Source organism: Petromyzon marinus, chromosome 20, assembly GCF_048934315.1.
Source record: "Petromyzon marinus isolate PM22_M1 ecotype Great Lakes invasive population chromosome 20, UKy_Petmar_22M1.pri1.0, whole genome shotgun sequence".
NCBI classification, from domain to species: Eukaryota; Metazoa; Chordata; class Hyperoartia; order Petromyzontiformes; family Petromyzontidae; genus Petromyzon; species Petromyzon marinus.
In genome coordinates this window covers 9,407,612-9,424,264 of record NC_133686.1, presented here as the reverse complement: position 1 = coordinate 9,424,264, position 16,653 = coordinate 9,407,612, and the positions used below count along the sequence as shown (strand labels likewise).

General features: G+C 42.3%; 1 protein-coding gene across 5 annotated transcripts in view; it reads right to left on the bottom strand.

Moving 5' to 3' along the window:
• LOC116944125 (TOX high mobility group box family member 3-like) overlaps nucleotides 1–16,653 on the bottom strand; it is a 70,691-nt gene that overhangs the window by 22,823 nt on the left and 31,215 nt on the right. For all 5 annotated transcript variants that reach the window (XM_032957572.2, XM_032957571.2, XM_032957574.2 and 2 more), the window contains exons 3-4: nucleotides 6,757–6,993; nucleotides 2,264–2,563 (exon numbers count right to left, since the gene is read on the bottom strand). In XM_032957572.2, coding sequence (XP_032813463.2) covers nucleotides 2,264–2,563; nucleotides 6,757–6,993 — 537 coding nt within the window. The remainder of the gene's footprint in view (nucleotides 1–2,263; nucleotides 2,564–6,756; nucleotides 6,994–16,653) is intronic.

Here is a 16,653-nt window from a genome sequence, read left to right as displayed (position 1 = left end):
ATACATACATCCAGAAAAACGAGACTGTTTGCGAGAGTCTATTAAAGCCGGCATGGTATTTATAGGAGCGATGTGGTCTGCAATAACACTCATGTCTGGCTGCCTTTGTCTTCTGCAGAGTTCATGCAAACCTCACCCCACACACGAAATACTCGATTTAGGTCAAATCAACCCTTGAGGAGACCCAGGCTGCATTTGAATACCAATTGCCACTGGTGTTGTATATGGCCTAGAATCTAACCTGTGTCAGAAGCTGAGACGTACCACAGGATTACACCACCAATCACACTTAGACTTAGAGGTTCCCGGTATATGCATTTGCACACATGTGAATATTCACACTGGGGAGTGAGTTTTAGATGTCAGGGCTTGTTTATACATTGAGAAAAATATATTTTCGGGAAACAAAGTGAATTAAGCTTCAGGGGAGGCTTCCCACATTTAAAATTATGAAGGGGTCAAAGCAGCCAAATTGTAGACATGAAATAGGGATAATTTCGATGAGATTTCTATCTCCATTGTTTTTTTTTTATTATGCCACAGGCTTACAACGCGTGACATCTGTACACCACACGTAAGACAGTGGCTCAGCTTTTTTTTCGGAGTGGTTGGGCTAGATCCTATTGCACCAGCAATCAAATCAGAGGTTAGCTGGTTCAGGCTCTCAGCTCATGCACAATGATCATGTGCGTCGTGTACAGAACAAACACGTGTGTTATCTGCCTTGCCACTGCACGTTAAGCATCCCTCGAAAATCTTCATTAGTTCCGGCGAACGTATATGCCGTGGTCAGGTGCAAGACTCGCACCAAGCAGGGGCATTTTCACAGAATAATAATCATCTAAAGCTTTGCCTTGTAAACAACACCGCATGCATGTTGACGGAACAATGACAAATTCGAGCACGTGTGACTACTGGAGGAAACACACAGCGGATAGTGAAATGAGATATAGCAGAATTCATAAAGGGACAATCTGATCATTTTGGCAATGCGAGATTGAAAACAACTATCTATGGTCAACAGCGGCCTATTCTTGTGAATAATGACTTGGGGTTATTTTCATCCATGACAACTGATAAAACAACCCCAGGTTTCATTATTACAGACCAGGTGGGCTGCCACTTCACTAAATGGCCAATCTACAAGACGGTGCCTTGCTGCCGATGATTTGGTTGTATTATCAACTGTGCTCTAGCACAATGGGTACATCATCAGAGTGTGCTCGTGTAATCATCGTGCTGTGGCCTAATTGGCATGTCATCCTGTGGGTCACTGGCCATTTTCTTATTCCAAAACCTGGCATCGTAACCCATTCAAAGCAAGAACTCAAGACGTTATGCCTCCATTTTTCAAATACAGTTCGGTTACAATGCAAACATTGTATTTTTTTATCTATCAGAATATACGATTAGAAAAGAAAGAGTTTTTTCCCTTTCACATTCTTGGATGCAAACTTAGCTAGAGAAGGGCACTGCAGTGCTTGACAAAAGCCCAGCAGCTCATCATTTCGAGGCCCAGGTTGGATTTAAATCAAGCCCTTTACTTATGGCCAGTATACCAATCACTGTTGTTCTCCCCGGTGTGCTCTGCATCCAGTATTCCTCCGGTCAATGGTTTTAATTTTGTCAAAATAACATGCAAAAGGTGTGCCCACAAACAGCAGGAAGGCCCGACTCCCATCGTGCCTTGCGTGCATGTCATGTCGCCACCACATTCGCATGAACAATGCCCTCGACCTTGTTTCCAGCCTACACACACATTTGCCTTCCCGTTTTGACAGGCCTTCCTCATCGTCTACGGAAAGTGTTGGCTTTCGCGTTGATGTTGTTGTCGTCGTTCTCATCACGTGCATTCATTGGACTTGTTGACAAGGCAGCCTCAAAATTAGATCACGGTTTATTAACCGGTGTGGTACATCCGATGCCTTTTCTAAACTAAACTATTATACAAATGTTTTATTTTATTTTACCAGGTAAGGCCGACTGAGCTATATAGCTCTTTTTCAGAATCGACCTGGCCACAAATGATAGCTCAATGAAGTGGCTTATGACGTGGAGATGTATAGCAGCCAAATACTCTAAACACATATTTCTAAATGTGGAGGGAAAAAACCGGAGGACCCGGAGAAAAAAAAACACGCAACCATGGGGAGAGACACCTACACTCCAAATAAACAGCAGGCGTGAGGGTCAGAATTGAACCCACGACCTCCTGTATACCAGGCGAGGCAGTTAACATCTCGCGACCGTGGCGCTCACTTACCCGAGCCGCATCGTCCGCCTCCTCGTCATTAGCCGAGCTGGTCGGAGACGGCGTGGCAGACTTGCTTCCGGGAGGTGAGGGCGAGCCGTACGGTAGCCCCGCCATGCCGCCGCCACCACCGCCACCGCCTCCCCCGGCCCCAATAGCCCCCAGGCCCAGGTGGGACTGGTTGATGGTGGTGAGCTGCCCGTGTGGTGGCAGCATGGAGCCTGGCTGGCCCAGGCCACCCATGGGAATCATGTGAGGGAAGCCCAGGTGAGGGTCGTGCCCAAAGAACGCTGGGTTAGCTTGAGCCATTGCCTAAGGGGCAGCAGCCACACACACACACACACGCGCAACACCCGTTAGCGGACTGCCTTCAGCAGGTTCCACTGAAATCATTAACAGGAAACACTCAAAGTAAATGTCACTCGCCCGATCATCCTGAACCAAGATGGAAACTGCACATAATCATAAACATCGTCGACACCAGTTGCAGCACTAGAAGCATCATAAGATGACATTTTCAATTATCTGTGAGATAAAGGATTTCAGTTTTGATATTAAGCATCATTATTGTTATCAGCAACAGCACTAGGGGCATCATCTGCAGCTATTGTCCACAATATAATTATATGGTAATTTTTTTTGTATCATATGAAGTTTCCCATAATCGTAACCAGCCATTGTCTATCCATTGCTGGATGAAGGCCTCTCCATGCTGGTATCATTGAGCTATACGAGTGGTATTTGTAGGCATCGCAACCAGGTGGCTCTGTTATTCATGCAATTGACTCACAATTGGAAGGTCGCGAGTTCAAATCCCGGTTGGGGGTCGATGCACCCCACAATCCCTCCAGGGTCAATAGAATGAGCACCATTTAAATGGAAGTGAATGGTGGGTCTCATTTGAAGAGACAATGCCCCCCCCCCCACCATAGGAATATGGAATCCTCACCACTTGCTCAGATACCGCCAAAGTAGAGGAGCATCTCGTCATTGTTTGTTTAAGCAGAGAACACAATTCAAATGTTGGAAATGAGTGTAGTGTCATTACTTTATATTCAATTGCTGGACATCATTTTTCTTTTGGTCTTCTTCTAGTTAAATTGTTTCTAAATCCCAAATCATAGTGTGCGTGTATACAGTATCGCACTGTACCGTAACGTATATACTAATGGATACCTTCTACGGTGCAAAGATAATGCAATCTTCCTTTTTCGAGTTTCTCTAAAATGGCATTTATTACGATCAATCAGAATCATCCACCCCCTAAGTCTATTGCCCTCATTATTCAGTGACCACCTGCCGCCTTATAGCGACACCTCTACCCCCCCCCCCCCCCACCAAAAAAATGCCAGCTCTCAATTCAGTAAATTGACCTACAGTTTTAATAACGCCATAATACAAACATTGTATATTAAATGAGGGCAAAAAGGACCTTAAGAAAGGGCTTATTAAAGCGCCGAATTTTGGTTGAGTAAGGAATTCTGTTTTAAACATTTGGCCTTTTATAAATCGGGCACATCATTACTGTAAGCCTCTCATAATCCAACGGCATCATTACTGCGAGTGTGCTGCGCTTAAATGAGAGCTCGTGTGCAAGCCAGAAGCAGTGTCCATGCTTAGCCAGTATTGATACCCAGTATATCAGCAAAAAAATCCAATATCCACTTAAACCCATTTCATTTAGCAGCAAAACAATGCTTCCACATTTACTTTCAGTGATGTAATGCTTGCACCATGACATGGACAACTTTGTGAACACATTTAATATATCTCATTGAAACCCTATCAGCTAAAGTATTTCTTTGCTGGAAAGAAGCAAATTTATTAGCTGTAATGCTCACTGCCACAAGAAAAACCCTATCTAACAAATAAAAAACATGTTATTGGACCCTGTATGAAATGTAAACAATTCCAAGAGAAATCCTCAAGGAATCCTGCAAGAATTTACAAAACAAAACAGGGCTTTTATGAAACCCTAATGGATATTTATGTTAAAGGATAGCTATTGAGTAATGCTGACATGGAAAATTCCTACAGGATTAAATGTGGCATTTTAAATGCCACGCAAGGTTTATTTTGTATTTCTTGTCATGGTCTAACCAGTGAAACACACCATTAAAAAAATGAATCCTGTTTATTTCGTTCTTTCATTCTTACAGTTACATTTTTACATTCACCAACATGTTTTATATTCTCCTCTTTGATCATTTAACCCGAGTATTCAATTAGGGAAAAACCAGATGTAAGTGCGCACGCAAGGTAACGTCATGGCGTTCTTTGTTAGAGCAGGTACAGAATGAATCATTGAAATGTCACCGACGTCACTGCCATCTATATTTAGGCATTTTAAGTAAGATGGCTTGCATCTCAAAGCCTTCAGCTGAAAGCTGACCCCAAAGCAATTACTGTAAAACTCATTTAATCTCTAAAAATCCCTCGCAGTACATTACTTTTGGATTGATTTTCCACTACGCCACAGCTCTAATGCCAAATGCATCAATATGTGCTGTTGTCATGCCAATTAACAGAATAATAATAAAAATCACCTAATTCGTATGAAGAAAACATGTCTTTGAAAATAACGAAACATTCGCCCCCCTTCGAATTAATTTGTGCGAACCGAAATCGCTTTAGTCCGAAACCTCATTCAAATTTATTCCAGAAATAACGCAATTCGGTCAGGATCAGGAAGATGGTGGGGTCAATAAGGAAAGAGAGAGGGAGACAGAACAGCGGGGGGATTTAAAATGGCCGCCCGTTACTGTGTCAACATTTGTGCTGGAGAAGCCGTTCATTTGAGAGCAGATTTAAATCACACGCATATGAATAGGCCAGTGTGTGACTATTGAAATGGTTTTAAGTCAATATAATTTTGCCTCAATTACGGTATTACACCATCGTCAAAATGTACGGCAACAACAAAAAATAACAACGCAGCACCGTGTTGTTAGCTCCATAAACACGCGTGTAGTCGGAGATGGTCGATAAAAAAAAGTAAAACGTGCACATTACATAAATATAAGCCATTGCTGGCAGAATTTCCCCAATTGAAAAAAAAAATGGGCCCATTTTCTGTTCCGTCTTAAATCCACCATTTAACGGCACACACAGAGGTTTTGTGCCGCGTTCGTGGGGACCTACCGCTGTAAAATACATCACCTTACAAAGGGGACGTTAAAGTCGGCCGAGATGCAAATGAGAGAAGAGACGATGGTGGTGGCCTTGGAATGATTTGAACGAGTCTTTCACCGGGTTCTACTACAGTTGGCAAAAATTGTGTTTAAAAATAATCCTCATTAAGATGTGTGGCTTCTTACAAAGTAATGACTCAAGGTTGAGCATAGTGATATTTAATGGAAAAAAATCAAGCCTTGTCAATTTTAACAAGGGAAATATTTGCACAAACATACTGTAATGGAAACACTACCATGAATTGCAGTGGTTTTTTTTTTCAAACGTGATTCACTTTAAGTTTACAATGCATGTCGCCACAGCCTTGGCAGTCACAGATAAATGTTGCAGTCAAAAGTGGTTATGTAAATGTTGCTAAACTTTCAACAAACAGAGACTGCCAAATGTTGCTTTTTCCACTGCAATGGTACATATTGTGCCTGCTCAAAAGAACCTGCCCGACAGGTTTCTGCCGCGTAGATCGAGATGGCCTGCGCTAAAATTTGCAATGTAAAAAATGGGCACGATAGCTCTTTGCATTACTCGGTTTTCAGGAGAAACAGGTGAGGTTTTTTTTGGGGGGGGGGAGGGGGGGGTGCAAAAAGTTGATGAGAGGTCAGAGCACAAACACCCTTTGAGATTCCGGAGTCACCTTGGGGTGATTTAGGCCAACGGGCGTAACCTTGGTATGCATCACCGGCTCACAGATGTCACGAGGATGTGAACCCTCAGGGCTTCTTTGCATGGTCGGCTACTGGGACAGTGACAATGTGGGTAAACAAGGCTTGACCTTCCCCTGTGACCTGTCACTGCTGTCAAAGGCAATTGCTAATGATTTCTGAGCACATGAGCGTGCACATATTCTAAACAGGGGGCTTTTAATGACGAGAGTAACAGCCAGGCCCTGTGACCTGGGCAAAGCCCAGTGCAGCCCTTCGCAGAACCTTGAGAGCAGAGGCGGTTATTCATGTAGTTAGTATTGATCATCGTTTATAGATAATAATCATAATCTTTATTCAAATATATAAATAATGCCATGTAACGGTGACACGGTGATGACCGCACTGTACTGTGAACCCAGTAGAGTTACATTCCTGACCACGTTTAATATCAGTCGGATGTGATATCTGAACCAGTACTGGACACCCGTTTGCGAACCAAACTTGATCAGCATGGTAAAATATGACAAACATGTATGGCTTAAATAGCATTTAGTGCAATAAGTTAGAAAAACGTTGTAATCCTTGGAAGCAGCAGCAGAATGTCTTAATACATTAATTTGTGTATGTGCATGAGGATGGATATGTGCTTAAGGCGTTGCGTTTACAACTCACCATGCCATTCATGTGACCTCCCATCATGCCTCGGGAAACAGTGATGGCTGGCAGGTCCAGATTTTGTGGTGGGAAATGTGGCACATACTGTCCCCCCTGTGGTGGAATAGTATCTTCCAGCCCATGATACCGCACCACAGAATCATCCAGAATCAATCCAGAAGGATCCATTTCATTGAGGGGGTTGATGGGTGGGATTTCGAACTCTTCATCGCCGAGGCTTGGCGTGTGAAATGTCTGTGGGTAAAAAACAGGAACCGTCAAATGTCATTAACTGTGAAAAATTATCACTGTGAATGTAAAATAAATCGAACAATAAAATGGTTCTAATATCTATCTACAGACAGACACACATTTAAACATTTGAATGCTCTGCTTAACAAAATTATGGACATGTGGCTTCAATACACTCAAGGTCACAAATGCTCTCTTTTAATATAACAGTTGTTCACAGTTGGTAGTACAGATCAAATAGAGAACATATGTCTGACGTGTCATTTCTCACTAGGCTGCTACAATACAAGCTAGAAAATCGTCTTTTGTACATCTCTTCACTTCAAAGTCAAAAATGTCATCTATCTACAGTGGACAATAACACACAAGGCTGAAAATTTTTGAAATTTGAAGAGGGCAAAGTTGAACATGAGATTAAAGAAATAAAATAAAATATTGAGCTAGGATTATTTTTTTTCAAGGGTTGGCTACAAAAAAACATGGGCGTGAAATCATTAAAACTGAAAATACACAGTCTCTGACATAGAACATCAAACGCACTGGTGGGATATCAAAGATCAGCATTCAAAAGACTGGCACTGATATTGCATCCTGTGAAGTTGAGACTGCTCTTTTAAATCATAAATAACCAGTGATGGCTCTCTGGGAGGGGGACAGGATTTATTAACTACAGAAAGGGGGAAAAAATCCAAACCAACACTTTAAAGCTTGTGCCTGCACTTTATTAAAATGCAGATGAAAGACAGAGTGTTTTGATTATTAAGGCAATACATGTCTTGTCGGCGCAAATTATATTCAAACGGATGTTTTTTTGAAGATACAATTTTGATACCATCCAGATGAGTAATAACTGCAATCATATTATGCATTTATTATGCATGTTTATAGAGAGTATATTTACAGTACTCTATATTAGAGAGATGTGACGAAAGTTGCCGTTTGCTTGAATGACAACTGAAGTTGTTTTTATTCAATACATCTGCAATCGCAGAAAGTTTTACTTATCTTATTTGCAGAACATTTACGTTTCTGTGTTGATTATATTGGTCTGTATACAATTATGGAACATGACCTGAGATTAGTTCCTGGCCATGAGTAACACATCAGTGGTGATGTCTAAACTGGTCCCAGGTCCCCGCTTTGCCAATACCGCAGTGACCAGCATGGTGAAGTATGATGAAACATCCCCCATGACTGACACAACACGAGGCCTTCATGCAGCAGCTGATGGTCAAAGGGCTGTGCACATTTAGTCCATAGCACTGCATCTCTGCACACAGAAAAACCTAGATGGTACTATGTTCTCCAAAACATGAGATATTGCCGTGGCATTGCCTTCCTACGTCTCCAGCCATAGGAAGGCATTCAGACCAACCCCTTGAATTTGAGGCCCTGTGACCTGCCACTCCTACTAACCGCGGCTCAAGTCTCTCCGTGAAAAATACGAATATCTGCGATGTATTCCTCACATCATGCATATATTTTTTATGCAGGTAAAAACAGTGACGTTGAAGTAGTGGCAAGTACAAGCTATTATCCACACAAGCCACCTGAAGGTACTAAATCCATCCTAATGTCCGCAACGTTTTTGGATGAAAGGTGTCACATTGAAGTTGTCTCCTGGAAGCAATAACGTCATCCCATTACCTACATTTTCCCGAATAAAAGAAAGACCCGGAAGTGGTGGTAAAAATGTATCGTATTACAGGTGTCTATTATTCGGGTAATTGTGCGGATACTGGGAGCTATATTTGTGCAGATAATAGGATCCTCTAAAAGCGCCTATTCCGCCTGTATCTATTTTTTTTACCAGGTAAGGCCGATTGAGCTATATAGCTCTTTTTCAGAAGCGACCTGGCCACCGATGATAGCTCGACGAATTAGCTTATCACGTGGAAATGTATATAGGCAGCCGAATGCCCTACACGCACATTGATTGCAAATGTGAATGGAAAAACCGGGGGACCCTGAGAAAGATCCACGCGGCCACGGGGAAAACATGAAAACTCCAAATATGCCTCCCTGTATACCAGGCGAGGGAGGTAACATCTCGCCACTGTGGTGCCCCATCCCCCCGTATCGATGGTGGGGGGGGAAGGAAAGAGCCTCACCACGATGCGCACCACCGGTCCGGGCCCACCGAAAGAAGGCAGCACTGCTCCCATGCTCGTTTGAGCACGGAGACATTTTGAATTGCACTTGTACCGATATATAATTTATTTACATGTTTAAAATGCATTACACAAGACTTATTTGTTTCAGACTAAAGGTCAAATTTAACACAGTTTGGCTTCTTGTCCAACAGTATCCATGAGCGCATAAGAGCAACAAGCAAAAGCCATGCCTGCAGGCATCTTCCTTCAAAATGTTACGTTCCGCATCGAGTGGGAAAACCTCTGTTTAAAACTGTTATTCCCATTTCATGCTCGAAACCCTCTTCTCTCCCTTGCCCTTACCCTCCGTTGCAATCACTCTCCGTCTCTGTAAACACCCCCCTGTCCATAATAAAAGGGAAAAGGTAGTTTTCCATTTGATTGATGTGGATTTTTAAACAAATGTCATCAGACGTCCAACTGGGGCATAGTTGATGATCCTGTCCTGTTGTGCATTTGAAAGTAAAATAGAAATGTATACGTGTGTGTACTGGGCTTACCCTAGGTTGACTCAGCCTAAAGTTAGTACCTTGTGCAATGTGTAAGCAGTGCCCCTAGGGAGACAAAGGTGGCCAGGCATGGTGCTGGCTAACCCACCGCCCTCGTGTGCAGTGCCACCCTTCATAGGTGCTCCTCGCTAATGGCACTTGCCCCAACAGTCTGCTAAGGCTATACGGGGGGGGCAGGGGAATCTTTATCTGTGTATATGCATGTATTTATACCCGAACAGTTATGGTGTTTCTTTTAAAAGGCAGGAAGGCAGGAATTGTCGCTTTCCTGTAGACAGCTAATAACACAGTGGCTGCCACACAAATAAACACAATCTGCCATTTGTGCCACACAACCCCACAACACGTGAGCACGAGTCACAGTTTCTTATTTTCTCCCGCTGAAAGCATCGTCAAATACCTCTTGGCGCTGTGGCATAGTCTGTTGAATGTCAAAGGCTGTTGTCCGGACTGCAGTTAATATAAAAACTCATAATAAAGTCACGTTAGTCAAGACTTGTTTTTTATTTGCACACGCTTTTGTAAAACTACACCTCTTGGCAGGGTGCAGTAAAACTGCATAAAAATGCCAAAATGCCCCTTGAAGTTGGGGCATATTTGCACAACGTTTCGTTTGGCATGCGTTGAGTCAGCACACCTGTCTAAGCACGCGTGTAAGCCGCATTCAGACTATCAAGAAAGGTAAAGAATTTGACGTTTTCCTTCTAAGCGTGTGCTGTGCGCGCGTGCGAGTGAATTCAAGTGGGGGGGGGGGGGTCACTAAGAGACAAAAATGAGGGGGGGGGCATGCAAGCCTTGCCAGTGAGTATTGTTGAATTTTAAATGGCCAATAATTCCCCTGAGAATGCGTGAACACACAAGTGTTACGTATTAACTTGGACAACAATCCGGCTTAATGCAGATGCTTACAGCAACGGTAACACCCCTCCCTCCTTCCGAATTGGGAAGTTGCTCAGAAGTTTTGCCCAATCACTCAAATGCCTTAGACTACGTGTAACCCTCAAGAAGCATATTTTTCTACTTACGCAGAACTTCTGGGCAAAGCGAGCGGCGCTGTTGCGTTTAGACATTTCCCACTGCCAAAGTGTTACTCCTGCACTGTTTAAATTTGAATAAGACATGTCGGTTTAAAATGGACGACGCACATTTTTTGAAAGCCATCAGGGGTTAACATCAGAGGCCTTCAGTGTTGCTCTGTACAAGAGGCACGTCCCACACCACAACACTGTACATTAAAGTCGGTGAAAGCCATTTGCTAAGAAGCACACATCTGTCTTTAATTTGGGACTGTTTTCACGTGAAACTGAACACAGAGCATAAACATGACCACAAACAGCACACCCCTTTGAGAGGCCACAGAAATTCTGACCAGTACGCGTGGGCGTGGATAAAAAGATGAAAAGCAGCCATTATAAACCTAATAAATATTCCTCAACAGCAGGATCCCATTTCATAAGAAAGCAGCGAGGCCTGGCACGATGTCTGCAGAACAAGTCAGGACCCAGATCCCCACTCGTATCTTCTTTTGGGCAACCGCAGCGCTTGGCAAATCCTTTCGGAACCCACAGGGGTCGTCAGCTGATGGCTTTCAGTGACGTACGCTCCACGATCTGAGGTCTGCGTGGGCCAGTTTATCATTTGAATCTTGACACAGTGCTAAAATATGTCAAAAAGATTATTTGCATCTGTTTGCATTACACATTTTCGTTTTTGACAAGATTGACAATTACGTGCAGCACAAATATTCGCATGGATGCTAACTTGCCGTCTATATTGGAGAGGAAAAAAACTCAGGCAAAATATTCCACATTCCCATGGCAGAGGCTAAGCTCTCCATAGGATGGTGAAATAACATTGTACGGTAACAAAATTTAAACTGTGAATAACTTTAATATCCCCATTTTTCGGCTGATCTCATATGTTGCATTATTTTTTGGTGCTTAGAGTCCAATATATACAAACCAAAACATAATGACACATTGCATATACACAGCCCCGATTCATGGGCTGGGTGAATTTTGGTGGAAGAATGTCCAAAAATAAAAATTAAGAATGATCAAATACCACTAAAATATCAATTAACCTTACACGCACCACATAAACACACATTGTAATGCAAAATTAGATTGTGTGTTAATGCCTACTCGTAGTATCTGCACACACAGCACACAGAGGCACTTTGTGGAAGATGGGCATGCTGAATGAATGCACATCAAAGCAGATTATACAAAGTATTCATCATGTGCTCAAAGGCAACAAGGCCCACTAAAAAAAATAAGTCGATATCAAACAAAGAAAATGTATAACATTTCAATGCTTTGTGCCAGGCACAGGCCTTGAGGACACAAAAATCAATCATCTGCCTGCACTGTCTTCCACACAGCTATTTAAACAAAGCAATCGTGCACGCGCGGGCAGATATATGCCCCGGCTAAAATTGTTTTCACATTGGTTTTGAGCAAGTCAAAAGTTTTCTCAGAATCTCTCTTGCCAGTCAAACTTTCTGCCAATGATCTGCATTTCAATTCAGAATGTTTTGTTTGTTTACTGGTACGGGCACTACGCCTTGTTGCCTTGTTCATACTGTGGTTTATCTCCCATTTCATTGCCGTATTTGGAAACAAACAACATTACACCATCATTAGAAGAGTGAATCTGCCTTTTGTAAACGGATACAATACATTAACACGCAAAAGGCTACTGTTGTAAAAAGAATATACGCAGGGCTGTACTGTACTATATTAAATGATTAAACTAGTCTACTGCATACGGTATGGCAGTTAGAGGCAGTTGCCTGATATCGAAAATGCATTTGCCATTACTCTTAGTTAAATTTAACCGACATCAAAATAAAAAAAGCAAAGATGAATATTTACTTGATTTAAAAAAACGTACAACTGAAAACAAAGAAAATTTCTCAGCTGGACTCAAGTGCATGTTTGACATGCGACAATTCCAACTGGAAACACTCACACGGTTAACTCTTTGCCAGTCACCGAAAGAGAATCACAGTATGTATTTATACCGGAGGAATCCAATGAGCTGTAAAAAAAGCTCTTTTTCACAGATATCCAGTAGGGGCGGGTAAGTACGTTACAACAACAGTTACAAAAACACGATAGGAGTGCAAAGTACAAGAAAGGTAAAAAAATCACCCAAATACACAAATATAACTCAACCATCCCCATCCTACCAGGCAAAGCCCACTGATGTATTAACTTATTTTTCAGAAGAGACCTGACCACAAATGATATAGCTCAACAAAGCCGCCCATCCTTTGGACATTTATAGCACCAAAATCATCTAAATAATCTCAATGCCTGTTTCTAAAGAGACAAAAGGTGGTGGGTGGGGGGGGGGGGTTAATTTTCCTCTTCTAATACATTGTAAATCCTCTGCCCAACAACAACAACAACAAAGGAGCTTTTAAGTAAATGAATTGTTCTTTTTTTTTATTCAGGAGGAATTTTACGGCACGTCTTTGGCGCGTACAGTGCGACATTGTGCGAAGTAGTGTACACAGAAGGCCCTGAGAAAACAAAAGCGAGAGCGATACGGCAGAGTGCAGCGACTTTGGCCTCAAACCCATCCTTGTAATCCCGCCGTCTTTTGGAACGCACCCAGCCCAAGCCCAGGGACATCGTGCCAGAAGGCTCTTGTTTTATAATAAATGTTTGTACCGAGCAAATTCCTCCCCCCCCCCCCCCCCAGCGGCAATGGGAACATCTGGAGCAAAGGGGGGGGGGGGGGAAGGAAAAAAAGATTCACTGGGCTGTTCGTTGTCTTCAATATTGTTGACGATTCGTCAAACCGTGGAAGAAAAAAAAGATTAGTTGGCAGGTAAAGAAAAAAAATCGCAGAGGGACCCCTCCTTGAGCCGGTGTGTTTATTAACCTTTAACGCTTATCTGCCGTGGTTGATGTTTTACAGTGGCGTCCTCTATGCCACCAAATTGAAAAGCCACGCGCAAGAAACGAAAGGCAAGACGTGAATCATTCACAGTTACTGTTGATGCAGATTGGTCGTGACAAAATATGACGAATGCCTTTCACCAGCGCTTGCCTCCAATTGTTCTTCATTTTATTATTTAACCTTTCCTTCCAAAAAAAAAAGTCTCCCTCCACTATTTTTAACTTGTCATTTATAACAGCCCCATTGTTAACAACTGTTAGCAAGGAAACTTTGTTTGTTGTTTTAAAAGGGTTCTCCATCTTGCAAATGGTGTGTTTTGTTATTAAAGAGGTTTGGGCACACAAAAAAAAACCCCACAAAATCTTGACTGCGATACTTTGGGTGGCCTTTATGAAGAGCAGTGTTTGGCGAAATGGCGAGAAAAAAACACCTGCCCACCGTAACAACTCTTAAATCCTCCTCCCACTGCCCCTCCCTCAATGGGGAAAGAAGGTTACCTTTGTCAACCATAAGTACTGGTTTTTCCTGTTTTGTACTTTGTAACAGGGTATTGTATTCCAGGCAGCTGTGTTTTTTACGTGTATCTATGCTTTCTTTGCTACATTGACATCATTCAAATCTTATACTTTAAGAGTATTTGGCTGCTATACATTTCCACGTGATAAGCCACTTCGTTGAGCTACCATTTGTGGCTAGGTCGCTTCAGAAACAAAGCTATATAGGTCAATGTGGGTCTTACTTTGTAAAATATAAAACATAGTTTAGTTTTCGTTTTTAAATGAAAAATATTTTAGTTTTACCTGAATCGACCTATGTAGGTTATGAAATTATCATCTAGGTGATAACAATCGCTTTAACTGCACAATTCCTGAATACGCATATGCAACACACAATTTCCTGTCCACCCTTTCGTCATCGCAAAACATATTTCAAACGTGGACCTCTACACAACTTATCTGCAGGGGAAAAAAAATCCACCGTACTTAAGAGATCCAGAAGCCAGGCCTGTCTGCTAAGCATGTAAACAGCCCACTATTACTGGAGCAGACATGTGCATGCCTGTAGGGTTTCCACTATCCTGGTGTGTGGACTGCTGTCAGCACGCGCTGTTTATTGAACGCTGGTATGCGCCTACCCTGCTTAGCAATGGGACCCCATTCGTGCCAGCTACACGTGAAATGAAACAGCCGCAATGAAGCTGATCAAACGCACACACACCACTGCAGACGCTTTCCGAGTGATGGGGGCCCCATTCATAACTTGAATGCAGGACAGTGGCATCTGTTTGCAATTATATTCGTTTTGACAGCGCAAATAACGTCGTATATCAAAACTCAGGATTAGCCACATACTGTGCAGCAAATGCAAGAGTCTGTACACTGCATTCAAATGTCATTTTTTTTCGATTTCTTTGTGGAATTTATGCCACGAAAAATTGTGGAAGCTCAGGCCAGAGTACGTATCACTGGAATATGTGGCACATGTTGGAAATTGAACTTAGAATACAATTTTCAACACGCGGATTTGACCTCGTTTAATTATCTGCTGACCTTTCTAATTATTTAATAATAATAAAATGTATTATTCTCTTTATTCCTGATAACTCTCGAAAGGGAAACGTGTCTTTCGCTGCAACATTGTATATGCCAATGGAGTATTAATACGTCTATTTCAACACGTCTTTATTTACTTTATCCTTGTAAAGGCAGGATAAATATCAGCTTTCCACACAGTCTCTTTTGCAATTGCAAACTGCTTGCCCACATTATGGTTATCACTTAATGCTCTTCTGGCCACAAACAAACAAGGCATATCATGTTAATTAAGTGTGACAAAGTGCGTGGCAACACATTAACTAAACAATCTACCTCCATTATGCTGTTCTTTGCATGGATAATTTTCAACCTACTTATTATTTCAATGCAGACGGATGCCTGGGTGTGGATAACACGTTGGATAAAATCTACAGTGCTGTTATGACGTTAACTTTAGCATTTTACCCGACCTGCACAATGGTATCGTTTTTGTTGCGAGTATGCCTTATCATGGAATATAAGCATGCTGGAAAAACGGCTCGTACAACCCAATCCGAATGGTTAACCTCAAAACTGTAAATTCAGTTAAACTACATTGACCTGCCTTCCTTTTACTCACTCTTCCTTTAATCCACTCCGCAAAATTCAGTCAGTGGAAAGTCTGAATACCTGCCGACTGGTCCTTCATATTATCATCACTTATCCACTGCGGACAAGAGGAAGGACCCATTGTCCACTTATGCATGTTGTAATTCCATGGATAAAATGAGTCATTTGCGTAGATAAAATGCTGATAATAGGAACCGTCAATAGCACCCCTAAGTGAGGGAAGATTAGATGGGATTCACTGTTCTATATTGAATGAAGATACGGAACTAACAAAACTATTTTTTATTTTACCAGGTAAGGCCCACTGAGCTATGTAACTTTTTTCAGATGTGACCTGGTCACAAATGATAGCTCAATGACGTGGTTTATCACGTGGAATTTTACAGCAGCCAAATATTCTAAACACATGTTTCTTAAAAGTGGAGGGAAAAACTGGAGGACCCGAATAAAAATCCATGCAACCACGGGGAGAACATGCAAACTCCAAATATACAGGCGTCAGGGTCGGGACCGACCGAACCCATGAACTCTTGCATACCAGGCGAGAGAGTTAACATCTCGCCACCATGCAGGCTCACACTGCCCATTCGTAATCGAGTCAAAGCAGGTGAATTACAGAACATTTTCCTCCAGCATCATCACCTCCATTGTACCTGCAGTAACCTGCGGTAGATGAAAGGCAATGTACTTTCATTGTGGAGAAAAGCATGGGTAGCGTCCCTGCACCTCCCCCCGTGTCATCTGACATGCAAGAAAGCAGGCTACATACACCTCTCTCAAAAACTCCATCTGCAGTGACATGAGCCACATGTGGCAGGGCTGACATTTACACTTAACACGCATATATATGTTGTACTTCCAATGCATTATTGCTCTTCATACGTTTTCATATAATAATACAGTTCTGTACATTCTATACCATCTCTAAAGCAAATTTAAATTCCA